The sequence below is a fragment of the Dunckerocampus dactyliophorus genome, chromosome 17 (assembly GCF_027744805.1).
Source record: "Dunckerocampus dactyliophorus isolate RoL2022-P2 chromosome 17, RoL_Ddac_1.1, whole genome shotgun sequence".
Taxonomy (NCBI): Eukaryota; Metazoa; Chordata; class Actinopteri; order Syngnathiformes; family Syngnathidae; genus Dunckerocampus; species Dunckerocampus dactyliophorus.
The window spans coordinates 23,905,736-23,930,719 of record NC_072835.1 but is presented as its reverse complement, the minus strand read 5'-3'; the positions used below and the strand labels follow the sequence as shown (position 1 = coordinate 23,930,719).

The 24,984-nt window shown below is 42.2% G+C and overlaps 1 protein-coding gene across 1 annotated transcript; it reads right to left on the bottom strand.

Annotated features, from left to right (window-relative positions):
- Positions 1-3,527: 3,527 nt before the first annotated feature.
- Positions 3,528-24,695, bottom strand: LOC129170529 (phospholipid-transporting ATPase ID-like). Its single transcript, XM_054758266.1, has 28 exons — positions 24,311-24,695; positions 22,390-22,464; positions 22,271-22,329; positions 22,089-22,202; positions 20,365-20,463; positions 20,227-20,288; positions 20,074-20,146; positions 18,977-19,047; positions 18,826-18,908; positions 16,782-16,940; positions 15,206-15,294; positions 14,917-15,110; positions 14,638-14,846; positions 13,417-13,454; positions 13,188-13,341; positions 12,936-13,124; positions 11,276-11,391; positions 11,037-11,201; positions 9,015-9,126; positions 7,478-7,583; positions 7,239-7,389; positions 6,977-7,160; positions 6,685-6,908; positions 6,071-6,154; positions 5,513-5,758; positions 4,289-4,427; positions 4,084-4,214; positions 3,528-3,837 (listed from the first exon to the last, which is right to left on the bottom strand). The coding sequence occupies exons 2-28, from the start codon at positions 22,442-22,444 to the stop codon at positions 3,574-3,576; spliced, it is 3,570 nt and encodes a 1,189-aa protein (XP_054614241.1). The 5' UTR covers positions 22,445-22,464; positions 24,311-24,695; the 3' UTR covers positions 3,528-3,573.
- Between the last annotated feature and the right edge of the window lie 289 nt (positions 24,696-24,984).

Sequence of the window (24,984 nt, the reverse complement as noted above, 5' to 3'; positions counted from 1 at the left end):
ATACATGCCAAAGACGCACGTGTAATATTCTTCATCTTTCAGGGTAACTTACTACATGCAGGCTCTTTTGTTTTTTTAAATGATCACAAATACCCGATATTTGATTGATATCCGAATTTTAACATTTATTATTAGGGCTGAAGATATGAATACCATTATTATGATGACTTTTGTAGAGGACGTATCGGTATCTTAAGTAATTAGTAATTAAACTATTGATGTCAACAAAGTATGGGCATCGGTGTCTTCAAAATGCCAAAAAGTGGTATCGGTCTCAGTTATCACGCATCAAGTCTTTGCATGCGTGGAATAGGCCTTCTTGTAAATCCTAGGCCCCCTCCCATCGGAGCGCAAAGGACACCAAAACATAAAGTATCAACTGTATCAACTGATCACAGCCAAGACCAGAGATCTTGGGCTCAAAAAGGCTGGTGACCGCTGCGCTTCTCTTCTCCATCTGTTGGTGCTGATAGTGAAGTCCCCCTGGTGGCCATTTGGCAAAACTGCAACTAATTTACAAGTTCGGTACAAATCATTTATTTAAATATATTTTAAATACTGTCATAAATAATCATGTGCAACATATGAAATTACACAAATCTAAAAATAAATCCATGAGTGGTATGAACTGCAACTTTGTAGCACGTGGAGTCTGGTACAAATGATAAATCACACTAGTGTAATATAATACTGTATAATATGTGTGTAATATAACATACTGTATCATATCATCCAGAAGTCCTTAATTCATTTCCCCAAACTCTCTTGATTTTCAAAATAAATAAATCCAATAGTTTTTAACTCAAAATTCATAAGATCACCACATTGAATTGGAAATATTTACAGTATGTTGAAAAATGTAGATACAGTACACACTATGGGTGTCACAAGACTCGCAACTTTAAAACGTGACAAGATTTGTCGTTCAGAAGAAAAAACGTCTCATGGGCACTGGGCCCGGGACGATCGTAAATAAATGAATCACACCATAAATGAAAATGAGCTGGATCATTTTGCCCGCCTCCATATATCGCCGTGTCTTTTTTCCTCGTCTCCCGCCTCCAAACAGGCAAGAAGAGAGTTCACTCTGTGTATTGGTTTAAGCACCTTGGGCCGTTCCATAGAACAACGGCATGAACGAAGTGAGCCCTTTTGTCAGTCATACCGTCTCTTTGTCTCGGTGGGTGGAGGCGGGGCCGCTAGCGTACACACACAGAGTGCAGAATAGTGTAGCCTCGAGAGGAACAATGCAAGGTAACGTGGTAAAACTTAGATAGCAATATATTGTTATTTGTCATTGTGCTTTTCTTAAAAGCAATGTTAAAATCTCGTCTCATCTCATTCTCGTAGACCCAATCTGTGGTACAGACAGAGGAAGCTATAGATAGCACAGAATATGACAGAACAGCGATCGTTTGTGTCTTCTAAAAAAGGGAAGTTTGAACCAAACTTGTGCTTGTCCTAAAAATGAATGAATATTCTTTCTTACAGAAACCAAAAGACCCTGATTATGGAAGTAGAGCACATCACCTGCCCTATTATGTTTTGGAAAGTTGAGTTTTTTTAAACAGCCATTATAACACAGTATTTCTTTGCAAATGCAACACGTTTGAAACAACTGAAGTCCAAACGACCGTATTAAAATACACTACTTTTTTGTTGTTTCAGTCAAAATGTCAATTTAGGCTCCATTTTCCCCATATTTCCTAAATGCACTTGTGGAGAAAGTAGAAGTGGCTTAAAAACAAAGTTGAAGACGTGCCTGTGTGCATTAGTTTATATGTCATCCCTTTTGTATCGCGGTTAACTGGTTCCACACCCGACCGCCATCATTGAATTTCTGCCAAGTGGGATTCAATACTAATATAAAAAATATTTTTGTAGTTAGAGCACAGAATATGATTTTTTTTTACCATTATTAGAGACCTCAAGACATGAGGTGACTAACCTCTACATTCATATTACCCAGTATAGTCCCCAACTTACAAACACAATTGGTTCCAGATGACCGTTCTTAAGTCGAATTGTTCTTAAGTAGGGAAAAGGTAATATGACCAATGATATAGGTACTACATGTACGTGTATACATATACAGTATATGTGTATGTATGTAAATATGAGTTTGGATGCAGTAGTAATATTAAACCAGGATAATTAATGAAAAAAACAATAATAAAAGTGATATAATAATACGTAATGATAAATGTTATTTACCTTTGAAGAGGAGTGGTCGAGCATACGTCGTCGTGGAGGAGGAGGAGGAGATATTGAAAAAAAGGACAAATGGTGGTGGTGGTTAGACTCTTCTAAAAGAGGTAGTGTTCTGTGGGTGGTGTAGAATTAAGCAGGCCTATTAACTCTTCATAAACTTTAAATACACGCTCTGTCCGGGTTGTATCATAAAACTCTTAGCCTTCCTCTTTCCTCTTCCTGGTCTTTCTCTGTTGGTCCCATTAACAGTGTCACAGTGCCCTCTGCTGGTCAAGCATGTACCAGTATAAATATGGAGTTCCAAAAGGCAAAATACATGAAAATATAGACCAGTCAGCTTGTGTTTGTATCCGCGAATGTTCGCAAGTTGGATGTTCGTAAGTTGGGGACCGAGTGTAGATAGAATCCGATTTCAGCTCGGCAGAGATCATGTGAACGGAAAATTCACACATGACAAGAAGGAGCGAGCGAGGAGGAGTGTAGCATGGAGAAGGTTACGCATTGGAGGGAAATTGTAAGGCATGCGCACGCACACTTGCACACATATAGTGCAGTTCCAAATGTGAACATAGTAAATAGGTCATGCTGTTATATTTGTAAATAAATTGTCATTTTGATGTAAAACAACTGCTTTGTTGTGTTGTTTATGTTGTTTGTTGTATTTGAGCTGTCACAAAAACAGAACATATTTTTGTCAAAGTGAACGTTATGCTTGAAATGTAGCTTTTCCCTGTTTTTTAGTCAGGAACTGATATTGTCCTGAAACGCACCTACTGTATGTTCTACGGCTGATTACTAAAAAGGTAGAAACAAATGAAAGACAGAAGCGTAATCTTTGTTCTGGTAGGTTCCATGTTTAGATGTTTGGAGCCATACAACACAATATTCTGTGTGCATTGAAAAATCAGCCAAAATGGTCTAAAATGAGGGTTTGTCTGTTGAAAAATGGCTGGGATTGAAGGAGTTAATGAAAAACAGCATGCTTCTGTGTGGGGGAGTGCCAGGAACATGGCCTGGGAAAATGAAGACCATTCTCTTGGTCCATTCCTTTGGAGGGCTGCAGGACAATGAATGTAAATGTATTCCAAATATATGTTTGGAACGTGGATGTTAACACTGAGCTTGGATGTTTGGACATAAAGTGGATGACAACTGTGGAGTGGGAGGAGAAGAACAGGAAGAAAAACGAGAGGATGCAATTTGTGAAGAACTCAAAGCTGAAAAACTCTGTTTCAGCTGAACTCAGAATGAAACAGGGAATGCTATAATCATTTATTCAAGTATGTTTCATGATTGGTTGACTTGTTGGTTTCTATTTTTGGTGACTTTATGGGAGCGGATAAGGAGGGGTGTCGTCATGTCTTATAATGGATTTCCAGCAAACTGAAGCCTGAACTCCTCTGTCATGGTTGGCTGGTTCTGCGCCAGAGGAGAACCCATCTTATCGAACAGGGCGGGCCGACTTTTTAAGGGGCGTTTCAGCAGGAATCTCCGGGACGTGACCAGATCACCGTAGCCCTGAGTGTGAGAGAAGGCGTAGCTGGACCGCCGAGTGCTGGTGCGCCTTGCTGGTGGACGGCGAGGCTCGGGAGCAGGCAACGTCTCCGTACGTACCTTATGTCTCACCTGCAGGTAATACAGCGTTACTCCGTGAACCCAGAAGTGATCTAACGGATGGACAAACAAACATAAACACAAGCAACAATCGTTGTTCTTCTTTCATCTTTGCTGAGAATTTGGCCTTGGTGGAGGTCTGCGCTGTACTCAAATGCCTGACTTACAACATATCTAATGGTAGGCTCGGCATTGGGACAAATCCGCCTCTTTCTTAAAACAGCACCGTTATTAAGAGGCACGGCATGATTGCGGTACCTTGTCGATGATGGTGGGTCTAAGCTGAAGGATCATGAAACGGCAGGCCATCACCGGCAAACCACAAAGGAGGCATGTCAAGAATATAGTCAGCCATACGTTAGGCTGGTTGAGGGAGCTCCGAGCTGTACCTGCGGTCGCAAACACGGTTGGTAACAACACTTACTCCTGCACAGTCCTCCCGTAATAAGCAGCCGGCACTCACCGACGAAGGGAAATACGGAGGCAAAGATGAAGAACATGTCGTTGCTGTGCATGGTGAACGTGGTGGCGAAGTAGATTGCCAGGCTGCCCCACATAAAGAGCTGGTTCACAGCTGTCCAGTAGTAAGTGTCTAGACAAAGCTGGAACATTTGGATTCGTAAATGTCAAGTACATCACATTTATTACAGCGGTGGTTCTCAACTGGTGGTTCACGCGTCTTTGCCTGGGAAAAAAAATAATAAGGTCCTGACAGATGCAGCCATGCTTTTGCCATGTTTATGGGCAACTTTGTCACGCTCGAGTGGGAGGGGAAGGACATCGAGCGGGGACTTAACGTGTCCACGTCCAACACACAGCTGCAGATATCTGCAGCTCATGCTGTGTTGCAAACAGTCCCTTGAAATACAAAATATTACAAACATACGTTGAAAGCTGAAGCATAGGTTGACAATTTTGCACAGTTTGGGTCACTGCGTCTCACTGAGGGGTGGTGGCGGGACCCGTGGCCAAACCAGTTGAGAACTTATTCATTGCCGTTGTCTATCGTAGAATGATCAGGAAGATCTACTATTACAGATCGTCATGATCTGTGTTGTCTCTGCTGCCGCCTGGCTGCCTTGTCACGGTAGAGGCGGGGGCGGCGGCATTCACACACCTGCTGCCAATTATCCTCATCACCTTCTTCAGCCAGCCTGTTCCTCTGCATCTCGCTGCAACCTGCGCCACTCCTGTCTCCTGCTATTGCTCGTGCTTCCATCTACTGCCATTTGTCCTGCTGAGTGAGTACAGCGCCTGTCCTGCTTGGCTACTCCAGCAGCTCTTTGATGGTTGGACTGTTCTGTCTCATCCTAATGTTAGCAGCGTCCTCTGTTTGGCCACACTAGTGTGTCGGTTGGTCATCCTTAGTTTCCTTTTTGTTCCAGTGACCAGTCTGGCTTTTTGGCTTTCGGACTGTTGTGACTGTCTTTTTCCTCCCTGGGGGACACCTTTTTGTTATTAAATCCTTTTGTTACTTACAGAGTGCCAAATTAACTTCATGCCAACTTTGTGACGATAAATATTATTGATGATAAATGAATGAAAGAGTAATGAATAATAAACAAAATTAACAAAGACAAACTTTTTATATCCCACGCTGTGATGGAGAGCTACCTCAAGGATCGTGAACAAGGTCAAACTTCATGGTATGTGCTTGGGGTCTTCAAGCTGGTACATACTCCCTCACCTGCATGTTGACCACAATAAGGAGACACGTCTGCACCAGTAGCGCAAAGGACTGATAATCCGCAACGTCTTTGCCGTCATCTCGCACTGTGTCGTGCATGGCCGCCCACGGGATAAAGAAGACGACGAGGGAGCTGTAGCAGCTGTGCATCACGCAGCGGACGAAGGACTTCTTGTTGAAGTAAACGCTCAGAGGCCCCGACGAGTAAAGCTGAGGATGCTGGAAACTCCAGCGGTCATTCACGTCCTGCGGAAACAGCACCACTGGATGACAAGAGGGAAAATATAACCAACGCAGAGGAAGCCCAAGTCCATATCACACATTGGGGATAGAAACCTGTCAAGGTAGGGAGCAACTTAGCTCACCAACTGTCATCAGGACCATGCGTGATCATTGTCATTACCACAAGTTGTCTTGAGGAAATTCATTGCAGTTTGTGAGCTCATATTTACTCTTGGATACGTATAAGATATGATAAGATATGTATCTTTTTATTTTGCATTTCTTCCATCAAGTCTAGCTATACTTAGTAAAGGCTGCGTTGGGTGTATTGCAGACCTGGTCAAAGAGACTCATGCCAACGACTGGGAGAAGTGTGTAGAGTACGTTGTACATGCTGACAAACCACTGGTCATACACCGTCTATCAATCACAAGAGAAAACAATGAATATGGCAGCAGATTTCAAAAGGAAGAAAGAAGTGCATTTATGGACATTGCTGAGGTCCAGACGTCGTATGGGCCTGCCTGGCGCTTACCTCTGGCCTGCTGCTGCATCCTTGCAGTTTGCTAGCATGCATTATGCACATTATGGCCTGAAGTGTGGGTTCCTAATTAAGTGGCCGTTTTCAGCGTTGTTAGTCGATGACACTGGCACAGCTGCACAGAATGCTACAAACTATAAATGGAGTGCTTCGCCCCATGGAGACCTTTACAGCAATACAATGTGTGGGGGTTCTTCACACGGCGTGGGCTGATAAAAGTGGGTTCCTCTTCAAGTGGCCTGTTTTTAACATTGTGGATGAATTCCATTGCCACAGTGACACAGAATGTTCCAAACGACAAATAACACGCTTCGACCTACACGGTGATATAACGTGTGGGCGTTTTGCACGCTTTCCCATGCATTATTTGCAGAGTCAAATGTTTTGGTTACTCTTAAACATCTCTTACCTGTGCCGAGAACCCGCAGAAGAAGGCATACCAGACGTGCACAAAGGTGAAGGTAAAGTTCTTGTAAAAGAAATACTGTAGAAACTTGCACATGCGCAGGTAGGACCAGCGCCCGTGCACCAGCAGGAGGCGCTGCAGGTAGCGGAACTGGGCAAAGGAGTAATCGCTGGACAGAACAGCCTGCATGCCCTCCTGACCGCTGATACCAACGCCAATATGTGCAGCTGACGGACAAGCAGATGTGAGAATGGCTGAATTCTAAGATGTTCTTGCGAATGTGGAAGGAGTTTACCCTTGATCATGCTGACGTCGTTGGCCCCGTCCCCGATGGCCAATGTGACTGCCTGCTTGTATTTCTTCACCAGTTCAACAACTCGGGCTTTCTGTAGCGGAGTGACCCTGCAGCAAATCACTGTTTGGCACATGCATGCCGTCCTCAGCAGTTCCAACTCCAAGTCTTTCTCCAAGGCAAAGGCCTGGGGATCAAACGGAAGCCAGGAAACAAAGCGCTGAGACCAAGAGAGAGAAACAGCAGAATCAGCAAGTGATCTCACCAGACTGTGTCCATTCATGACAAGAGCATATTCTCCCTCCACTTGGTCGTCATGCACGGTGTCTGTCTTCTGAAGCCAAAAGAGGCCTGCTCGAGCTTTGGTCACTGTTGGTTCCTCTGCTGCTGTGGGACACATGATCTTTCTTGCACTCCTAAAAACATGACATGAAGAGTATTCAGTCATGCTAATTGCCTGTTCGGCTTAATTAAGACTACAAATGACGTGTGTAATGAATATACCGTAGCTCTTCTTTGACTCCTTCTGCTGTACTTGCAGACACAACAAACACGTCCTTCATCTCTTCTCGCAGCATGTTGCAGGAATAGCCAATGTTCTCAGCTGTCTCTGGTGGGAAACCAGCATTGGTGAAAATGAATCTTGTGCGGTGACCCACAATATAGTAAAGACGTTCACGAGGGGCCAGTGCCTTGGAAGGGCTTCACATGGTTACATGGTTCTGGTTTAAGTGTGGTTGTTCTAGCGATGGAGCCGTTGCTAAGATGTTGTTGTTGCTTGTTAAGCTGTTGATTCCACTCATCCTCGACTCCTGGCACATGTGACATGAACACACCGGCTGTGCTCAAGGAACTGCCGTCGGACATGTTTGTTTTCATTCACTGCGACGGCCCTGCCACAGCCCCCCCATGACCGGCATCTTGTCACCCTGGGGCTAAGAACTTTGTTGTAGATGTTAGAGGAGTGACTATGGACTGGCCTAAGCCTGCTCATGTGGGCTTCTCTTCTAGCTCCAGGCCATGTGTGTTGTTGTAGCGACTGAGGCGCTGCTAAGGTGTTGCTTCCTTGTTAAGTGGAGAGGAAACCGCTGATTCCACTCATCCTCGACTTCAGTCTCATTTGGAGCTCATCTCCACAGTATCATCAGTTGAAACGTACACATGAAAATACATGCCAAGCGTTTCAGAAAAAATAAGAACATTGATTTAATATCGTCAGCAATCACAAACCAATAGTGTTCCCTCGCGGCTTCGCTGTTTTGCAGGGTTGTTTTGTGCTTCCGTTTTTTAAAATTACAGCATATGAACGCTGTTGCAGGCCGAGCCTGGCCCTTTAAGAACAACTGGCTTGTGGGAAGTTGAGTGTGTATCTCTTCCCTCTGTCGTCTGTCTGCACCGCCCATTGTTTTCTGCATCCTGATTGGCTGTAGACCATTGTCAATCAGTCTTCTTTGTGCCGTCCTCTCATGTCTCCTGTGTCATCACTAGCTTGCTCTGCAGCACTATGTTTTAAAAAGGATACCAAAACGTACCAGTACAGTGGAACGGCGCCAGGACAAAAAGGCACAGTCACAGAAGTGAAATATGCTTGAGTGACTTCATCATTTCTTGTGTTGAAATGAAGGTTTGAACTTTTTTAGAGTGTTTAAACAAGAGAGAAATGTGAGGAAATGTTATTGCCTGTCTCACGCGTATTTCACTCACGTGGCCTTTTGGTCCTGGCACCGTTCCGCTGTACTGTAGCGTTTTCGTATCCTTGTTGAAACATATTGCTGCACATGAACTGAAGATTCATTTACAAGCTAGCAAGCTAGCGATGATACAGAAGACATGGCAGGACGGCGCGTAGGAGATTGATTGACAAGGACGCAGAAAGCAATGGCTGGTGCAGACAGAGAAGAGAGGGACGAGATAGACACTCAACTTAACACAATGCAATTCTTCTTAAAGGGCCAGGCACTAAAACAAATCTGCTAAACAGTGAATCCGCGAAAGGTGAACTGCGATAGAGCGAGGGAACACTGCACAATAATATACTAACCTTGTTTATCACCAGTCAACACCCACATTTTGATGTCAGCCTTAGCCAGCTGCTCTATGGTCTGTGGGACACCATCCTGCAACTTGTCTTCTACAGCCGTTGCTCCCAGAAGCTAAAGCACATGTCATAATAGCATTAATTAGCATTGTATCATTAAGTGGTGAACATGAATACATGGGAAAGCCTTAGAAACCCAACTAGTTCTAAAAATGTCCTGAATTGTACCTGGTAGAGCAGAGACAAAAACCATGAAGTCATATCGTATAACCTTTGCTGCCAATGACCTTGGCCATCTGGTGTAAGATAGAGTAGACCCCCCCTATTCGCCCATTTCTTTGCTCTGCTTTAAATAGTAAATAATTTGTAGTAGTTCTGGTAAATTCAATAGAAAGTGGTTTGATGGCGCTATCCACAGGGCAATTCACTCAACACTTTCCAGCAGGAAGATGTTTGACAAGGCGTGATATTCTGAGTGCCTTTTGTAAATGCCTGTAATTGTTCCATAATGTGTAAAAATCCATCTTAAATGGGTACAAAGGTAGTCTGACACCAGTCAGCTGACATTAAGCTCCCCTCCTGATTCGCTCTTCCTCCCCCGCGGAAATGGACGCAGCTTTCATCTTCTGATGATGGCTGTACTAACTGAGCGGTGCGATGCCTGTGTCTCAATCGAAGCTGCTAGCTAAGTAGAAACAAAGTGAATTGTTTGAGGGCTGTGCTCGGCGTCATGAACTCCACTGTTTTCCTACTCGTCCCTTTCTTAAACGATTATTTCATGGTGAATTGGAAATTGTGGCCGTTGCTGAAAGCTTTTTAGTGTGTTGCCTTGACTTGGGCTGCGTTGCCGTTTGCATCATCGTTTTCCTTTCTTGTGTATCGGGCAAATGCTGAGTGGACGTAATCCTGAAGTGTGTAATTATCTTTATTGAATTGAATTGTGAGTTATTTGTCAATGATAGAAACTAAGTTAAACTTTGAAAGTGTGAGTGTGAAATAGCAATCATTGCTATTTAGTTATGATACACAGGATGTGTTACAGTACATGTTTTATAGTAACAGATGAGTTGCACGCGTGCACCCCGATATACATGCACCGTGCAATGCATGCTCATATTTGTAAAGACAGTAAATATGTATTTTCTATATTTATAGTAGGCGGTAGATCAGTTTAAAAATAGCACGCAGGCTGAAAAAGTGTGAGCGCTGCTGTTATAGGGTTTTGTTATTGATCATTTTAAGATGATTTAATTTAATTTTATGTTTCAACTCTTTTAATAGAGTTATTTTTATTATTTATTATATTTAATATGATTGTAAAAATATTTGTACGTGTAACGGATGCCAGCCTGTGAGGCTGTGCCAGTGTACGTTCGTGAACACGCGGTCGACAGTCCGGGCTTTTGGCCGTGTGGTCAGCGCTCTCGCCTCCCAGTGCGGGCAGTGTGAAACAGGGCAGGTTAAACACACACACATATATATATTTTTATATATTTAGATTATATTAAGTAGAAAACAATCAAAAAAATTAAATCTAAAAGACACTTAATCTTCTTGATAAAAGTATTTTTGGTCAATTTTGACAGAAAAGGGTTTTTTTTGTTGTCAAATCCTATGAAAAATGATATTTGTAAATGATTTGTGAATGAATAATGAGTGTAATAATGATGATTTATCATGAATACAGTCATTATCGCTAGAATCATACAACAGTTGTACACTCACCTTCTCTCAATGTGTGTTTGTTGGTCAAATAATGCGTGATAATATGATTTGATCAACAAGGTGATTGTACATGAATATGATTTGACATTAACAGGTGGCCCTCTGAGGCCGTGTGGCCCGCAGACGCCCCTGATTTAGAGGATCAAAAATTGTGACCATCTTGTCACAGACAACCTCCAAAATCAGTAGTGTTCTCGCCTAAACACGTCAAAAACATTGACATCTTCTGCTTTAGTTGGCCCTCAAAAGACATAATTCCATAATTCAGTATGAAACAACGCCATCGATAGCTGGACTAACCAACAAGTCTTTCTCAATCTCGTCATACAGTCGATCAAGTTTCTCATCTCTTCCGTCAACGGTGATGCTGGCCTTGTGGTGGCGCCGCATCCACTCCTTCACGTAGCGCTCGTCCAAATCCTTGTAAGCCAGGACTAAAGTGCGAAGCCCGTCGCCTGCATACTCCTAAGGTTAGCGTTCAAAAGGCCCATCACTGCAACATTTTCACTTTATGTTATTAGGAAAAATCCAACACTGACGTCGAGATGTTCCGAGGTGGCGCCCATCAGTTTGCTGCAGGAGGAGTGCAGCCTCTCATAGATGATGGCGTCTGCTCCTTTGCAGTACAGAGTCAGCCTCCCCTCAGGGGTACGAACTGGAAAATGCAGTCAAGTTGTGAATGAGTTAAGATCTTTCATGTCCTGTAAAAAAAAACAACAAAAAAAACAGCGCTGTGCCGTCAGGGCCAGCAAAGCCTTCTCTGCTGGCCTAAACACGATCAGAAGCACTGACCTACATTTACAACTTCACTTCTAGCGTTTGTTCCAAAAAATATGTTACTTTATTCCCAACAGTCTATTGCCATGTCAGGCTAACCTGCCCAGGGCCTTCAGAATCAGGAGTGCTGGCCCATGTTACACAAACACGATTAGTAATGGGGCTGTTTTCTCTAACCAGTCAGATTTCAGATTCACCACACATGGCCAGCTAGCAGGCACACAGTAACGTCAGCGTTATTCCATCGTCTGATTAATTGATGTCTGCAAGCCTATTCCCTAACACCCAAAATGACCGGTGCGCTTGAACGCATCATCACATGAACAAGTATATTTATATGCAATAATCCCTTGTTTATGGCGGTTAATTGGTTCCAAATACGAATTTCCACAAAGTAGGATTCAGTATTAATAAATGGAATATTTTCATACTTATGGCATAGAAAACTCGTTTACAATCATCAAATACACTTTTTATCATTATTAGAGTCCTCAAGACATGATATAACACCCCTATAGTTACATTTACATTTGTATTACCCCATGCAGTAGACATAAGCGGAGAAAATAAGACATATTAGACATAAATTATTGGATGAATATTGATTCTGAACTGCTGCAGATGATGTTGTAGTGTAGAGGTTTGGAGTTGGGTTGAGATGATGTATTTGAAGATAAAGGGCTAACCGTGTTTGTTGCTTTAGTAATGATGGTACAGTTGTCCCTCCTTTATAACAATTAATTGGGTCCAGACCCGACCGCGATATACTGTAGGATTCAATGTTAATAAATGGAATATTTTCATTGTTAGAGTGTAGAACATCTGTTGAAGGCTTTGTAAATAAGTTGTTTAACATTATTAGAGCCCTGCAGACGTGACATAACACGCCTACAGTCACCTTCTTCATTGTTTACAACACAGTGGCAACCCTTATGCTGCAGGGACTCGAGATGCTAGCTAGCAAGGTAGCAAGCTAATGAGCTAGCAAGCCAGCGAGCTAACAAGTTAGCCTTGAATTTACTTCTTCTAAACGTAAGAAACGTACGACTTCCACACGAGATGGAAGGATAATTTTTTCACTGTATCACGTGGGACACACCATGGCTGACTTCATGACGTCATGCGGTGTTAAGGTAACGTCACGTAAGCTAATGTCTCAATGTACTGCCGCCAAGTGACCAGAAGACTACATATCGCTGGTGTTTCCATATGTTTTGATGTATAATAGACTATAGTCTACCACCAAACAGCAATCAGTTATAAATGAATTAACTTCTGAAAACCGTGATATGGTGAGGGAGCGATAATCAAACCATGATATTGCAATGGATGGCTGTAATCATTGCCTGTTCTGCACTGCCATGCAGTGTTATAATGCGTACCCACTGAAGGCCCAGGTGTGAAATGCACCAGCAGTCTCACCTATGACTGACATCCTCTTGCGCTCATTATTGAAGTCCAACACAGCCAAAAGGTCGTAGGTGATCCAGGTGCCCATCTCCATGACCGTGATGGTCTCCGGGGTGCGTGAGCGGAACACGAATCCAAAGTTTCTTGCGGCGGTGACCAGAGCACCTTCATCAGGGGACTGAGCCTGATAGAAGAGCTCCCCTGGGAGGAAAGGGGGCGTCTCATGCCACGTGTTTGAAATCACATCCGCAAGACGATGCTCACCTTCTGTCTTTTCCTCGGGCATCACCGTGTGGCACAGAGCCAGTAAACGGAAGAAGGCCTGAGCCTCCGTGTTGCCCTCCTTGATGGTTTCCACCAGACTCTGGTCATGAAACGTGAACTTTGGATCGGCCAGCTGGTTCCACGAGAAATCGACCTTTCCCCAGACAGAAAACTCACCTTTGAAACTCACCTTTGAAATGCTTTTTGATTGTTTACATTTTTATCTCACCTCTTCCTTCTTCTGTCCTGAAAGGTCTAACAGTTCCCCTGAAATAAAAGACAACCCCCCCCGTATTTGATCATATTTATGTACAGTGGTGTGAAGAAGTGTTTGTTTCAGAACATCCAACAACTGTAAATATTAGTCAATGGCAACACAACTCAACACTTGATGCACTTTTTAAATTCAACGTTTTATTATTAAGGGAGGAAAAACATCCAAACCTGCATGACCCTGTGTGGAAAAGTAATAAGTGGTTGCCCCCCCTTAGCAGCAACAACTTGCAATGAGTCTCTTCCAGCGCTGGGGAGGAATTTAGCAGAATTGTTGTCATTCAGCTTCATTCACATTGGAGGCTTTTCCTTTTTAAGGTCATGCCACAGCATCTCAATAGGATTCAGGTCAGGACTTGGACTAGACCACTCCAAAGTCTTCAGCCAATCAGAGGTGGACTTGCTGGTGTGTTTTGGATCATTGTCCTGCTGCAGAACCCAAGTTGCTTTCAGCTTGAGGTCACCAACAGACGGCATTCTCATTCATGCTTCCATTTATCACAGCAAGTCTTCCAGGTCCTGAAGCAGCAAAACAGCCCCAGACCATCACACTACCACCACCATATTTTACTGCTGCTATGATTTTTTCTGAAGTTTCTGAAGTTTACGCCAGATGCAATGGGACACACACCTTCCAAAAACATCAACTTTTGTCTTGAGTATTTTCCCCAAAGGTCTTGGGGATCATCAAGACGTTTTTTGGCAAAACTGAGACGAGCCTTAATGTTGTTTTTGGTCTTGGAACTCTGCCATGCAGGCCGTTTTTGCCCAGTGACTTTCTTATGGTGGAGTCATGAACACTGACCTTAACTGAGGCAAGCGAGGATGTTGTTTGAGGGTCTTTTGTGACCTCTCGGATGAGTCGTCGCTGGTTGGCTGGCCACTCCAGGGAAAATTCACCACTGTTCCGTGTTTTGGCTATTTGTGGATAATGGCTCTCACTGTGGTTGGCTGCCTTTATAACTTTCCACACTGACAGATCTCATTTCATCTCAAGTTATGGTTTCTCCCTTTGATCATGAAAAACTGCACTTTGTGTTCAGCTGTGTTGTCATTGACTAATCTTATTATTATTTTTTGGATGATCTGAAACATCCAAGTGTGACACAACGTGCAAAGAAATGACAAATCAAGGAGGGGGCAAACACTTTTTCCCACCATGGAATCATCTGCTCACCGTAATTTCTGCCATTGATGGAGCACTTATTGAATGTCATGATGTTCTGCGTCAGGGTGCCCGTCTTGTCACTGAAGATGTATTTGATCTGACCCAGCTCCTCGTTCAGAGTGGTGGTCCTCGCCTGAGCAGGAGTGTCACACTTGGGGTAATACATCTTCCTGTCCCAGTCGATGTAGAAGCTATTCCCAAGACGGATGACCTCCACGCTAAACGCGTTAAAGTCAGGTGAGAAAAATACAAATCCTCTTTTGATCATTTTTCTGCACCAGAACTTACCTGACAAAGAGAGACATGGGCACCACCGTATTGAGAAGGATGACGTAGGACCAGAAGGTGAGGAACGATGAGAGAGGAGCATCAACGCCAGGTTCTCCGGGGAGGAACACAGTGAAGGCTGAGCCCTCCTTCGTATCCCAGATGGCATGACCGACGGCCAGGATGGAGCACATGGCCAGCAGGGAGACAAAGATCTGATTGGTGGGGAAAGGTTGGGAATGAAACGAGATGATTCTAAATGAATATGACAGTTGTGTGTTACATGTGTGACGGTGCCTAAAAAACTCACACCAAGCACCAAAACATTCATGAGGTGATCAATGCCGGTCCGCTTGAACGTCGTTTTTCCGCTGTTCTGCATCAGCTTGGTGTCAGGACCTGCAAAAGGTGCAACCTCATGTTGAATGGATCAAGGGATCCTTGGGACACTTTACAATAAGGCTCACAAAAATACAGACGTTATTGAGAACTCATGAAGAACTCATGAAGAACTCATGAAGAACTAATGAGTAAAGCAAATCAATTTAGACTAGTTACAGAGGAACTAATGAAGAACTAATGAAGAAATCATGAAGAACTCATGAGTAAAGCAAATCAATTTAGATTAGTTACAGAGGAACTAATGAAGAACTCATGAAGAACTCATGAAGAACTCATGAAGAACTCATGAGTAAAGCAAATCAATTTAGATTAGTTACAGAGGAACTCATGAAGAACTCATGAAGAACTCATGAAGAACTCATGAAGAACTCATGAGTAAAGCAAATCAATTTAGACTAGTTACTGTGGAACTAATGAAGAACTGATGAGGAACTAATGAGTAAGGCAAATCAATTTAGACTAGATACCGAGGAACTAATGAAGAACTGATCAAACTAATGAGTAAGGCAAATCAATTTAGACTAGTTACTGAGGAACTAATGAAGAACTGATGAAACTAATGAGTAAGGCAAATCAATTTAGACTAGTTACTGAGGAACTAATGAAGAACTCATGAAGAACTCATGAAAAACTAATGAGTAAAGCAAATCAATTTAGACTAGTTACTGAGGAACTAATGATGAACTCATGAAGAACTCATGAAGAACTCATGAGTAAAGCAAATCAATTTAGACTAGTTACTGAGGAACTAATGAAGAACTCATGAAGAACTCATGAGTAAAGCAAATCAATTTAGACTAGTTACTGAGGAACTAATGAAGAACTAATGAGGAACTAATGAGTAAGGCAAATCAATTTAGACTAGTTACTGAGGAACTAATGAAGAACTAATAAGGAACTAATGAGTAAGGCAAATCAATTTAGACTAGTTACTGAGGAACTAATGAAGAACTAATGAAACTAATGAAAATGATATTTTTATTGTCGTGAAATTACGTAGTTTTTTGTTGGATACCAATGTTTTTCTCTTCATATTTTGACTGTATTCTTGTAAAACGGTTGCTGTTTGTTCTCATTTTTGCTGTTATTGTTGGATATATGTTTTTTTATGTTCTTGTTCAATGACATTTTTAGAATGTGTTAATAAAAATGGCCCCTGGGCCGCACTTGGGACACCCCTGATGTACTGATCAGGAAATGTGCAAAATCAGACATTTTTACTTCAGAAAATATTCTTACTCTATTCTTGTAAAATGACTGCTGATTTTTCCATTTTTGCTGATTTCTTTTGGTGTTAAAATGACATTTTTAGAAGGTGTCGCATGCCAATAAAAAAATATACAGTACAGTACATGCGTGCATCGCTGATGGCCCTTCGGCCACACTTTGGACACACCTGGCATGAAGATATGACACATTGGTGAGCCACTTCTTGCCAGCATAAAAGAAAACCAAAGGCGTCTGTTTGATGCTCGGTGGTTTACCTGCAAAGATGACCAGTCCAAAGCACCACTCTGTGTTCCTCACAGTGCATCCTCGCAGCAGCACTTTGTCGTTGTCCAAAGAGTACGTTTGTCCATCCACTCTCAGGGTCCCTTTAAATTTGTCCAGTCGGTTGTTTGGAGGTTCACATCTCACTTCACCTGGAAGACACACCGGTAGAATAAGACAGTCATCTTTTTATACAGTAGACAGAGGAACCACCGTTTTCATGTGCCCAGGTTTCCGTAGGACGCGCTTTTCGACAAACGCGTCAATGTCTCGGTCATCATACGGCTCAAGCAAAGCCGACTGCCTTTCTGTGAAGAATGGATCATGGTCTTCTCCAGTTGGGACAGTATAGACCAGTGGTGTCCCAAGTGCGGCCCGGGGGACATTTGCGTTTTTGTTGGCCCACGGAAAAATAGCATTGAAAAAAAAAACTAAAAAAACAACAGCAAAAATGGAAAAATCTGCAGTGATTTCACAAGAAAGACGTCAAAATATGAAGAAAAAAGTGAAATGAGAAAAGGTTACCATTTTCCAAGAATAATGTAGTAATACTATGAGGAAAATGTTAGTAGCATCCAGTTGAAATATCAAAGAAGCTGCAATATTATGAAAAAAAACACAAATTAAGACGTCATTTTTGAAAAATTTGGTTGCGTAAAAAACAAAAAAAATATTTACAAGAAGAGAGTTGAAATAGTCAGAAAGTAAAAGAAAAAAACAACAGAAATGAAAAAAACCACCTGTAATTTTATGAGAATAAAGTCAAAATATTAACACCAAAAAGTCCCATTCTAACAACATAAAAATTTGAAATTTTATGAGAATACACTTGTAATATTAAGAGGAAAAATAACCTCATTTTATTAGCATGGAGTTCAAATATTAAAGAAACAAAATCTCAATATTGTGAAAAACAAAGAAAACAAAATAAAGTTGTTATTTTCTGCAAAATTAGGTTTGGGAAAACATAATATTATGAAAATAAAGTCAAAATATTATAGGAATAAAGTCAAAGGTTGAAATGGTTGGAAAGTTTAAAAAAAACAACCGCAGAAATAAAAAAAACAAAAAACAGCCGAGACTAAAAATTATGTCATTTTAGTAGCATAGAGTTAAAACATAAATCAAGTTGTCATTTTGGGAAAAAGTTATAATATTATGGGAATAAAGTCAAAATATTATGGGAATAAATTCAGAATTACAAGTAAAAATATGGACAAGAAGAAAGTTAAAATAGTTGGAATGTTTAAAAAAAATATGAAGAAATATTAAATTTAAATATTCACAAATAAATACTAAGAAATTATTTATTATTATTATATTAAGAAATTAGAATATTTATTTTTTCTAATGAGACAAAGTTGTAATTTTACAAGAATAATGTTTCAATATTATGAGGAAAAATAATGTCATTTTAGTGGCATAGTGTTGAAATATTAAAGACATAAAATACACAAAATAAAGTCTTAATTTTTGGAAAATGAAGTCTGGGAAGAAGTTCTAATATTATTGGAATAAAATCCAACTATTCTGGGAATAACGTCATTATGTTACAAGAAGAAAATGTACAAAGATTGTTTGTGAAAAAAGTTGGATTCTTTTGGTCTGCGATTGGCTGGCGACCAGTCCAGGGTGTACCCCGCCTCTCGCCCCACGTCAGTTGGGATAGGCTCCAGCATGCCCCTAATGAGGATAATGAGGATAAGCCGCAGAGAAAATGGATGGATGGATTCTGTTGGTTTTGGTCTTTTGGAATTACACGTGTTGCTTTTCAACATAGCAAAGTCGCACCCTTTCATTTTTCACAATGCGGCCCGCGCTGGGACAGCTGGGACGGCTGGGACACCCCTGTGATTGACAGGGAATCTTCAAATCGTCTTCATCATGTGCATGTCTTCACAGAAATCACACAGAACGATGAACACCTCCGTATCTGTCTCCTTCCTCTCGAGCGCTGCAACGTGCGATGATGAGGTGTTCAGGCGCACTGCATGTTTCTGAGTGTTAGAGGGGAAAAAGATAACGTCTTCTGCTCACCGTGGAAGCTGGCCAGCACTTCAGTGGCGCCTCCCAGCTGTCCAGTGACAGTCAGAGCCTGTTTGACCTTCAGGTTGGTTTCACTGGAGGACACGGCGAGCACGTGAGAAGCATGGCAGGAAACAATGCAGCAAAAACCGCACATGCTCACCCGTCTAGTTCTGCTGTTTCAACGTAGACCAGATTGAGAGGCTCTCTGCTGGAGAGCAAAAGAAGGTCTGCCTGCAAAGATGATCCCGAAAACCCAGCAAACACCAAATGAAATCCATGGTGACTTCAGCTTTGATGAAAGGTGTGTACTTTCTAGCAGTACGCTAGATCCCGCCTTGGCGACCCTTCCCTTTTTATGCCTTCCATTGAAAATCATTTGTTTTTCTCATGAGAACTTCAAGAGAAAGTGGTTGGACGGCGCTATCTGCAGGGGAAAAGGAGTACTGCAGCCATGACTCCAGCATATACAGCATGAAGTGGCAACGTTTGCCAGCAGGAAGACGCTGTAACAAGGCGTGATGCTGTGGAACAGTTTAGTAAGTATGTCATCATTTAACTGCAATTGCTTTTTAATGTGTAAAACCACCAGGTGTGCCCAAAGTGCCGCCCAGGGGGCCATTTCTCGTTATTTTATTGACCTGCGGCACATCTGAAAAATATAATTTAACAAGAAAACTGAAGAAAAAACAACAGCAGCTGTAAAATCAGCAGCAATGTTTCAAGAATGAAGTAAAAATATTAAGGAAAAAATCATAATTTTACAACAATAAGGTTATAATATTATGAGGAAAAATAAAGTCATTTTTGTAGCATAAAGTTCCAGCCATCCACCCATCTTCTATGCCGCTTGTCCTCACTAGGGTATGCTGGAGCCTATCACAGCTGGCTTTGGGCGAGAGGGGGGGTCATATAGACCAACGTAGCATAAAGTTGACATATTCAAGGGCCAGACTCAGCCTGTAACAGCGTCCCTATGCTGTAATTAAAAAAAGAAGCACTAAAAAAAATCAGCGAATCCGCGAAAGGCGAGGGTTCGAGCACACCAGCAAGGGCAGCACATAACTTGTTAGCGTGTGTTGCTTTACAAAATAACAACGCACCCTTTTATTTTTCACCATGGAAGAAGTTTGGACACCCCTGGTTTTTCAAAATAAGCATTTTCAGGGCTTTCTAAAGGTGCGTCCATTATGTGCGGCCCCCCCACAGCAAATAGCGAGCATCTACTGTATTGCAGTGTAACATTGTTGTATTACTTACTGTGACAAACTGGTTATTTTCCAGTTGAACAACATCTCCAACTTGAACATTCATCCACTTTTCCCTCTGAAGTCTGCGGGAATTTAAAACAACAGTTTGTGTTTACACGTGTGCCAGATGTACAAATATACCGTACGTATTGATTTGACTCACTCGCCATTGATGAGGACGCTCACTTCACGGTTGTTGACTTCTTTATCGCTTCTGTGTCTGTTCTGTTAGAAGAAGAAGCCAGTAAACAGTAAGAAGAGCTGCCTCCAACACTGATGAATGGTTGCCATGTTTGCCCACTATGTCGTCCGTGGCGTCTTTGACCGCTGTTATGGAGAGCACCACGGTGAGAAGGGCAGCGGTGGTGAACCAGGCAAGCGAGGAGATTTGTGGGATTAGCTGCCAAAACACACACACACACACACACACGCAGGTTTGAAGTGTGAACTGATTAAAGCAGGGGTGTCCAAACTTTTCCCAGCGAGGGCCTCGTACGGTAAAATCAAAGGATCAAACCAACACGTGTAGCTTTGCTAACAAATTATATAGATTTCGCCCCCACAAGTACTGGTCTGTGGGCGGGGGCCGAAGGACGGGAAGCTTTCAGGTGCAATGCTAAAAAAAAAACAAAAAAAAAACACTTAAAAGAATACATTTGTAAATAACTACATTGAATTTTATGTATAATTTTATTTTGTTTTATTAAAAAAATAATATACAGCTGCAAATCCCAGAGTTTTTGCACGTATACGTTGTTTGCTTCACTTTGTTTGACGGTCCTTGAACGCACCACCGTGCATAGGCTAACCTTCTCCCACACGGCACAGATAGACTACTACCGTAAATCACGGTGTATAAACCGCACCCCCATTCAGGCTCGGCGGAGAAAAAAAAGTTGAGTTCATAAATGCTTGCCAACTCTTTCATCTCAAATCAACATGCGTAAAGGTACTAAGCAATTTCAAGAAGAAGAAGAAAGTCCATCAATTCATCTGCAAGGGAATTACATAATGCTGCATTGCTTCAGTGTGAATTTGAATAAACTCCAACGTTTATTCAAGCATACACGAGCATTTTCAGCAACTGTACAGCAGAGGGCGCTAAAGTCAAAGCAACTGTCTGACCCACAGACGGCTTCCCAAATGCGCTTCTGGTCAATGTCTCCCGGTATTTATAGCCAAAGTCTGGCCTGGCGGATCCAAACTTTGACTGGGTGTTGTTGGAGCAGTGATGAACTTTGCCGTGGCGGAAAATTGGCCGCTCGTAATATTTTGTGCAGCTCAAAACTTTTGGAGTGGTAGGAGGGACCATCAGCGGTAGCCGAGCGGATACGGCGTTGCCTTAACGGGGTCCAACTTCTGTTAAACAGTGGTGAACAAGCGGTGATTAATTTTTTTCACCGCTTCAGGAACGCTACAGCATATTTCAGGCGGTGTGACCGGGCTTGTAGTACGAGTGATCTTCCGCTGAAGCGTTGTAGAAGAGTTGTCTGATATTATTTTTCAGTCCGAGTCTGGTCACACACCGGTCATCGTGTATAAACCGCACCCCAATTTTTTGCTTCTTTGAGGTGGAAAAAAGCGCGGTTTATACACCGTGATTTACGGTATACTGAATTTGCCCCTTCATATTTGCTCCCAAATTCTGATACTATGTGGGAATGCATAAACGTAAGACTTGACGACCTTAGTGAGCACTAATGTGCACATTTGTTGGTGCACAACCTCATGTTAAATCACGCCAGCTCCCTGCATTAGCATTAGCATTAGCATTAGCATCAAGTGGAAATATTATAGAGAAAAAAGCATTTTTTATTGAATTGTTATGAGTTGGTTACTTGCGATATTGCACCAAAACCGAGGCAAAATATGATTTCTATACAGAAATGATCAACCTAAATCGAATCCTACGAAAGCTAGGGCGTACGAAACAAGAGGTTTGACTGTATTTAGTTATTTGGCTCGTTGTGCGTCTGTCAACAGTCATCAGTTCAGCAAATATCCAACAAGAAACATTCGTCTTACCTGCAGTGTAAAGAGGAAGAGAAAGAAACAGTTGGCGAGCCTCCTGAACTGCTCAAAAAGGTTCAGTGGCAGGAAGGTGAAGACGTTGTATTTGGATGTCCTGATGGCGTTGTCCTGGCGCGGAAGGAAGCCAGAGGTGACGTTCATGCTGAGTTGGGATTTCTCCCATCTACTGTACTCACGGCGTAGCGGTAAGACAGGTTGAAATGTCTGTCGTTGGCTCGCAGGCGTCTCTCCTCCTCTGTGGGTGAATAGCATGAGATGTTCCGCCAGAAGGGAAGACGGAAGCTGAGTGTCTCACCTTTCTTCTTCTGTCGCCCACATAGGCGGCCAAAGAAGGACACTGCTGACACCATCTTTAGCTCCGTTTCTTCATCTTGGAGGATAAAGAGCATTGCAGAACGTTAGTACATGAGTGGACAGGTATGTATTTATTGCACTAACGGGTGCTGAGGTTCCTTTTCCTTACGTTAATACTACTGGTCAGTGGCAGGGCGCATATAGACAAACAACCATTCACGTGCACATTCATACCTATGGACCATTTAGAGGCTCCAATGAAGCTAACATGCATGCTTCTGGAATGCGGGAGGAGACCAGAGTCCCCAGAAAACCCAACACATGAGAACATGCAAATTCCACTCAGAGATGTCCAACCACTGTGCGGCCAACCACTAGGCCACCGCAGCCATAATCTCTAACTAAAGGAACTAAAAAAATGGGAACCTTAGTGAGAAGTCACATTCATTTAAAAGATCTAACTAAATGACCTAAAAATACAAATACGAGGCAGAAGAAGCATTGTATTTGTGAATCTAGTAGTGCCTAAGTTCCCAAAGTGTTGTACGCGAATTGAAAAACAATTAGCGTATAACTCTCACAATTACGAGCGCACCTGAATGCCTCATAGCACCGTCAAAGCAGAAAGAAGGAAGGAGACAGGGCATGTGTGAGTTATATGATTAAGTCAGCTTGACGACTGTGTTGTGTACTAAGAGTGTTTAATATTGATTGTTTAACTTATATTGGCGTTCCAACCCCCGCACTGTGAAAACGTGTGTCAATGTGTGTGCGTGTCAGGATGAGAGAGCTGAGATTCCTCTGAAAATGAGGTTGTATCGCTGCTTGTATGTATTTTTGTACTTTGGATACTGCTATCATGTTTGTCCAAGTTTCCCTTTCAATTTGGTATCTAATTGAAATGCAGATTTACATCATACCGATTGCAAGTGGGCAAAACTGAAGTTCAACCCATTCAAAGGGTTCTGTAGCATATTGCCTGTGGACACCGTAATATTAGTATTGACACTACAGGGCTACCGTAGGATACCCATGCGCTTAACGCATGCTACCGGCTAATGGCTAGCAATGTGATGTTTCTGTAGCTGACTGACTGACCAGAATTTACATTAAAGCCGAGTTGACCAGTGCCGCCTGTTTTATTACTGCAACACGAAACAGGTCCTAACATCAGGCTGAAACAATAGATATGTAGGATGAATACTTAGCTACATCTTATGTTTTTATCGACATTTGACCATGCACTATACACAGTTTTGAACCAGAATGACTTACTATTAACCAGTTAATCATGTTTAATATTTCAATTTAATGAAATGTAAAAATGGTTTGTGTGCAGCAGTAGGGGGTACGTGGCTTCAGTTTTAGTTTTATTTACGTCTTAAATGGCTTATTTACTCGTATTATGTCTACTACAGTATATTGGTTAATACGAGTTTAAAGCCGCAAGGAAGTACGCTATCCGGAAAAAAACTACAAGGAACTCCTGTGAGTCATCTTATTTATGACCAATATGTCTTATTTTCTTTGATTATATCTACTATAGTGGGTAAAACAAATGTAAAGGTGACTATAGGAGTGTTATTTCGTGTCTTGAAAGTCCTAATGATGTTAACACATATTTAGAAGATTGTAAACAGGTTTTCTATGCCATAATTATGAACATTTTCCATTTATTAATATTGAATCCTACTTCCACTTAATCGTGGTCGGGTCTGGAGCCAATTAAGCGCGATAAACGAGAGATGACTATATACATTTATACAGCATAGTATGCAATTCAGCAGAGTGGCCACAAAGGAGAAAAACACCTCTTTCATCCATTCATCCTAACAAAATGCATTCTTGACATTAGAAGATTGCCCCCCACAACTACACAGCAAAGCTTTCCATCACAAAAGCAGATCCTTGAATGCACTCACTTTGCACTTTCACACTTGAATAGAGAACTTGGGTTTCCTGCTGGGGCCCCCAGCTGGACCAAAGACACAAAGGATGGAGGAGGTGGTGAGAGAGGAGCCGCCGGTCAAGGTTTCGGGTTCAGAACCGAAGAGCTGGGATCCCCGTGGGCCTCCCTGCTGAGCGCTTGAGTACACTGCAGCAATCTTTGGACCTGGATGGTTAACACTGGACGGGCAGTAAAACAACAGTACCGTAGATATGAACCCATAAAGTGGGTGTGGTTTGTCTGGACGGGTGTGCTGAGTGCACATGTTCAGCATAAAACTTATCTGTGTCATTCCCTTTATCAGCACCAGGCACCTCTCTTCATGAGCAACCTGTATTAACGTTTAAAAATCTCAAAAGCAGACACTGGAAGTAGAAGAATCATGTGATGATCCTGAATGTAACTTGTTAAGCGTGTCCCAAACAAATAAACCACCTGAGTTGCCGGCCAGCCTGTTCTAAAAATAGCTCAAATAGCGCTGTGCCGCTTTGAACTCATTCAACAGCAAAGACGTATTTATATGTCTTTAGAAACCCGAACGCCCGATCCCTACAACATATTTATACGTTTGTTACGTTTTTTTGCACGAGAGGCAAAGAGAGCAACTCTCCACTAATGCATTTCACTTCAGTGCAATTTAAAGCCATA